General features: G+C 45.2%; 1 protein-coding gene across 2 annotated transcripts in view; it reads right to left on the bottom strand.

Moving 5' to 3' along the window:
• Positions 1-1,684: 1,684 nt before the first annotated feature.
• GSR (glutathione-disulfide reductase) overlaps positions 1,685-3,291 on the bottom strand; it is a 67,809-nt gene continuing 66,202 nt past the window's right edge. For both annotated transcript variants that reach the window (XM_032288289.1, XM_032288288.1), the window contains exon 13: positions 1,685-1,910. In XM_032288289.1, the coding sequence (XP_032144180.1) occupies positions 1,761-1,910 (150 nt within the window). In that variant the 3' untranslated portion in view covers positions 1,685-1,760. The remainder of the gene's footprint in view (positions 1,911-3,291) is intronic.

The following is a 3,291-nucleotide window of genomic DNA, read 5'->3' as shown; positions in this document are numbered from 1 at the left end:
TAGAAAATAAACCAATTCCTGGTACCAATTAAATCTCACAGTAACAAATTTTATAAGAAGAAAAGTCTGTAATTTTATTTTCAAATTTTTGGAGATTTTCAGAAAAAAAATATAAAATGACAAGAACACATACAAATTTTGAAATTATTCATTGTGCTTATAAACTCTTAGCAGAGGAAGGGACTTTTTAAGTATTTGAATCCACCTCCTTCGGAAAGCAGGAATCACTTATAAATGTCTCTCTTTTCTTAAGGCGAGTCTTTCCAGAAGGTTCCCAGCCTCTTCAAATCTTTCCCAAGTTTGATGCACTTCATATCATAAAAATAATACAGATTTTTTTTTGAGATCTTTTGTTCAAGATTGAGTGCAGTGGCATCATCAGGACTCACTGCAGCCTCGCCTCACCCAGGCTCAAGCAATCCTCTCAGCTCAGCCTCCCAAGCAGCTGGGACTACAGATGCACACTACCACGCTTGGGAATTTTTTTTTACTTTCTGTAGAGATGTGGTCTTGCTATGTTGTACATGCTGGTCTCAAACTCATGGGTTCAAGTGATCCTCCTGCCTCAGCCCCACAAAGTGCTAGGATTACAGGTGTAAGCCACCATGCCTGGCCACAAACCATTTTTCATCATTAAAAAAAAAAGCAGCAGCAAAAAGAAGGCCAGGCACAATGGCTCACACCTGTAATCTCGGCACTTTGGGAGGCCAAGGCGGGTGGATCATGAGGTCAGGAGTTCAAGACCAGCCTGGCCAAGATGGTGTAACCCTGACTCTATTAAAAATACAAAAAGTAGCTGGGTGTGGTGGTGGGTACCTGTAATCCCAGCTCCTCGGGAGGCTGAGGCAGAGAACTGCTTGAACCTGGGAGGCAGAGGTTGCAGTGAGCTGAGATCGCACTACTGTACTCCAGCCTGGGCGACAGAGCAAGACATCATCTCAAAAAAAAAAAAAGGCAGGCTAGCCTCTTGCATCACATGCTTTTAAGAAAAAAGGTCACATCCTTGAAGCAGCTTCATTATATGCAGAGCACAGTACTGGCGTCAAAAAACACATAAAGGTTCTGTGTACTGGCACTGTTTACATATGAAGAGTTGCCATCAACGTCTATAAAAATTAGCAGGCTGGGCACGGTGGCTCACGCCTGTAATCCCAAAACTTTGGGAGGCCGAGGCAGTGGATCATCTGAGGTCAGAAGTTGCAGACCAGCCTGCCCAACATGGAGAAACACTGTATCTACCAAAAATACAAAATTAGTTGGGCATGGTGGCACATGCCTGTAATCCCAACTATTTGGGAAGCTGAGAGAGGTGAATCGCTTGAACCTGGGAGGCAGAGGTAGCAGTGAGCCGAGATTGTGCCATTACACTGCAGCCTGGGCAATAAGAGCAAAACTCCATCTGAAAAAAAAAAATTAGCAAGCTCTATTCATTCAAGTACAATAACTTAATTGTACTTCACATAGTTTCATATTTAGAATGAGGCTAAAACAGAAAAAAAATACTAGTAGAGAGCTGTTAATAAAAATAACTTGAAAAAATTATTGTAAGATGTGATCAAATGCAAATCAATCCTGGATAACACTACAAATTTCTTATTCCATAAATAAGTTCTACTATATGTACTACAAGTTTCCACTATTAGAAGATCCTGATTAAAATACAGAAATACACAAAACTGAAACAGTAAGTTAATGTGATTATTTGTTTCGTTTCAGAAGATCTATGGGTCCCACTGCCAGCCAGACGAGTCTCCGGGTTCTCAACGAAGTGTGACCAGCTCTTCTGAAGAGGTAGGGTGAATGGCGACTGTGTTGTCAAAGTCTGCCTTCGTTGCTCCCATCTTCACTGCAACAGCAAAACCCTGCAGCATTTCATCACACCCAAGTCCCTGCATATGGATCCCAACCACCTAGGAAAAAAAGACAAACACTGTCTTTTCTCTTTTCGAGACGGAGTTTTGCTTTTGTCACCCAGGCTGGAGTGCAATGGCATGATCTTGGCTCACTGCAACCTCCACTTGCCAGGTTCAAGTGATTCTCGTGCCTCAGCCTCCCTAGTAGCTGGGATTACAGGCATGCACCACCATGCCTGGCTAATTTTGTATTTTTAGCAGAGATGGAGTGTCACTATGTTGGCCAGGCTGGTCTCGAACTCCTGACCTCAGTGAAGAGAAATACTTTCAAAGTGAAATTTTTTATTAGGTATACAACCATGAGAGACAGATGACTTTTAAAAAATGCCTAAAAAAGGCTGGGCATGGTGGCTTATGCCTGTAATCCCAGAACTTTCAAAGGCCAAGCCAGGATAGTCACTTGAGCCCAGTAGGCTGAGACCAGCCTGGGCAACATGGCGAAATCCCATCTCTACAAAAAACAAAAATTAGACGGGGTCTGGTGGCTCATGCCTGTAATCCCAGCAGTTTGAGAGTCTGAGTGGGGGGATCCGTTGAAGTCAAAAGTTTGAGACCAGCCTGGCCAACATGGCGAAACCCCCATCTCTACTAAAAATACACAAATTAGCCGGGAGTGATGGCCTGTAATCCCAGCTGCTCAGGGGAGGCTGAGGCATGAGAATCACTAGAGCCTGGGAGGCGGAGGTTGCAGTGAACCAAGATAGTGCCCCTGCATTCCAGCCTAGAGGAAAGGGAAAAAAAAATTAGCCAGGCTGTAGTCCCACCTACTATGGAGGCTGAGGTAGGAAAGGAATACTTGAGCCTGGGAGGTCAAGGCTTCAGTGAGCTGTGAGCATGCCATTGCATGCCAGCCTGGATGACACAGTGAGACTCCCATCTCCAAAAAAACCCAAACCAAACAAATCCTAAAAAACTTAACGACATTACTAATCCTAACATGGTATAACACCTACATGGTCCTGCACAGCCCTGCCTCCACTTCCCCTCTAGCCCATCGCATCCAGCTGTCACTGTGCCTGGCAAGCTTTCCATATGTCCTGAGGACCCACCATACTGTCTCTCACACACAGCATGTCCCTCTGTCTAGACAATCTATCCTTCCTTCCTTTTTTGAGACAGAGTTTCGCTCTTGTTGCCCAGGCTGGAGTGCAATGGCGCGATCTCAGCTCACTGCAACCTCCGCCTCCTGGGTTCAGGCAATTCTCCTGCCTCAGCCTCCTGAGTAGCTGGGATTACAGGCACGCGCCACCATGCCCAGCCGATTTTTTGTATTTTTAGTAGAGACGGGGTTTCACCATGTTGACCAGGATGGTCTCAATCGCTTGACCTCATGATCCACCCGCCTCGGCCTCCCAAAGTGCTGGGATTACAGGCTTGA

Source organism: Sapajus apella, unplaced genomic scaffold (genome assembly GCF_009761245.1).
Source record: "Sapajus apella isolate SASKATOON/1434 unplaced genomic scaffold, GSC_monkey_1.0 scaffold21, whole genome shotgun sequence".
In the NCBI taxonomy this organism is placed as follows: domain Eukaryota; kingdom Metazoa; phylum Chordata; class Mammalia; order Primates; family Cebidae; genus Sapajus; species Sapajus apella.
Note: the sequence above shows the minus strand (reverse complement) of the source record. Positions and strands in the feature narration are given on the sequence as shown.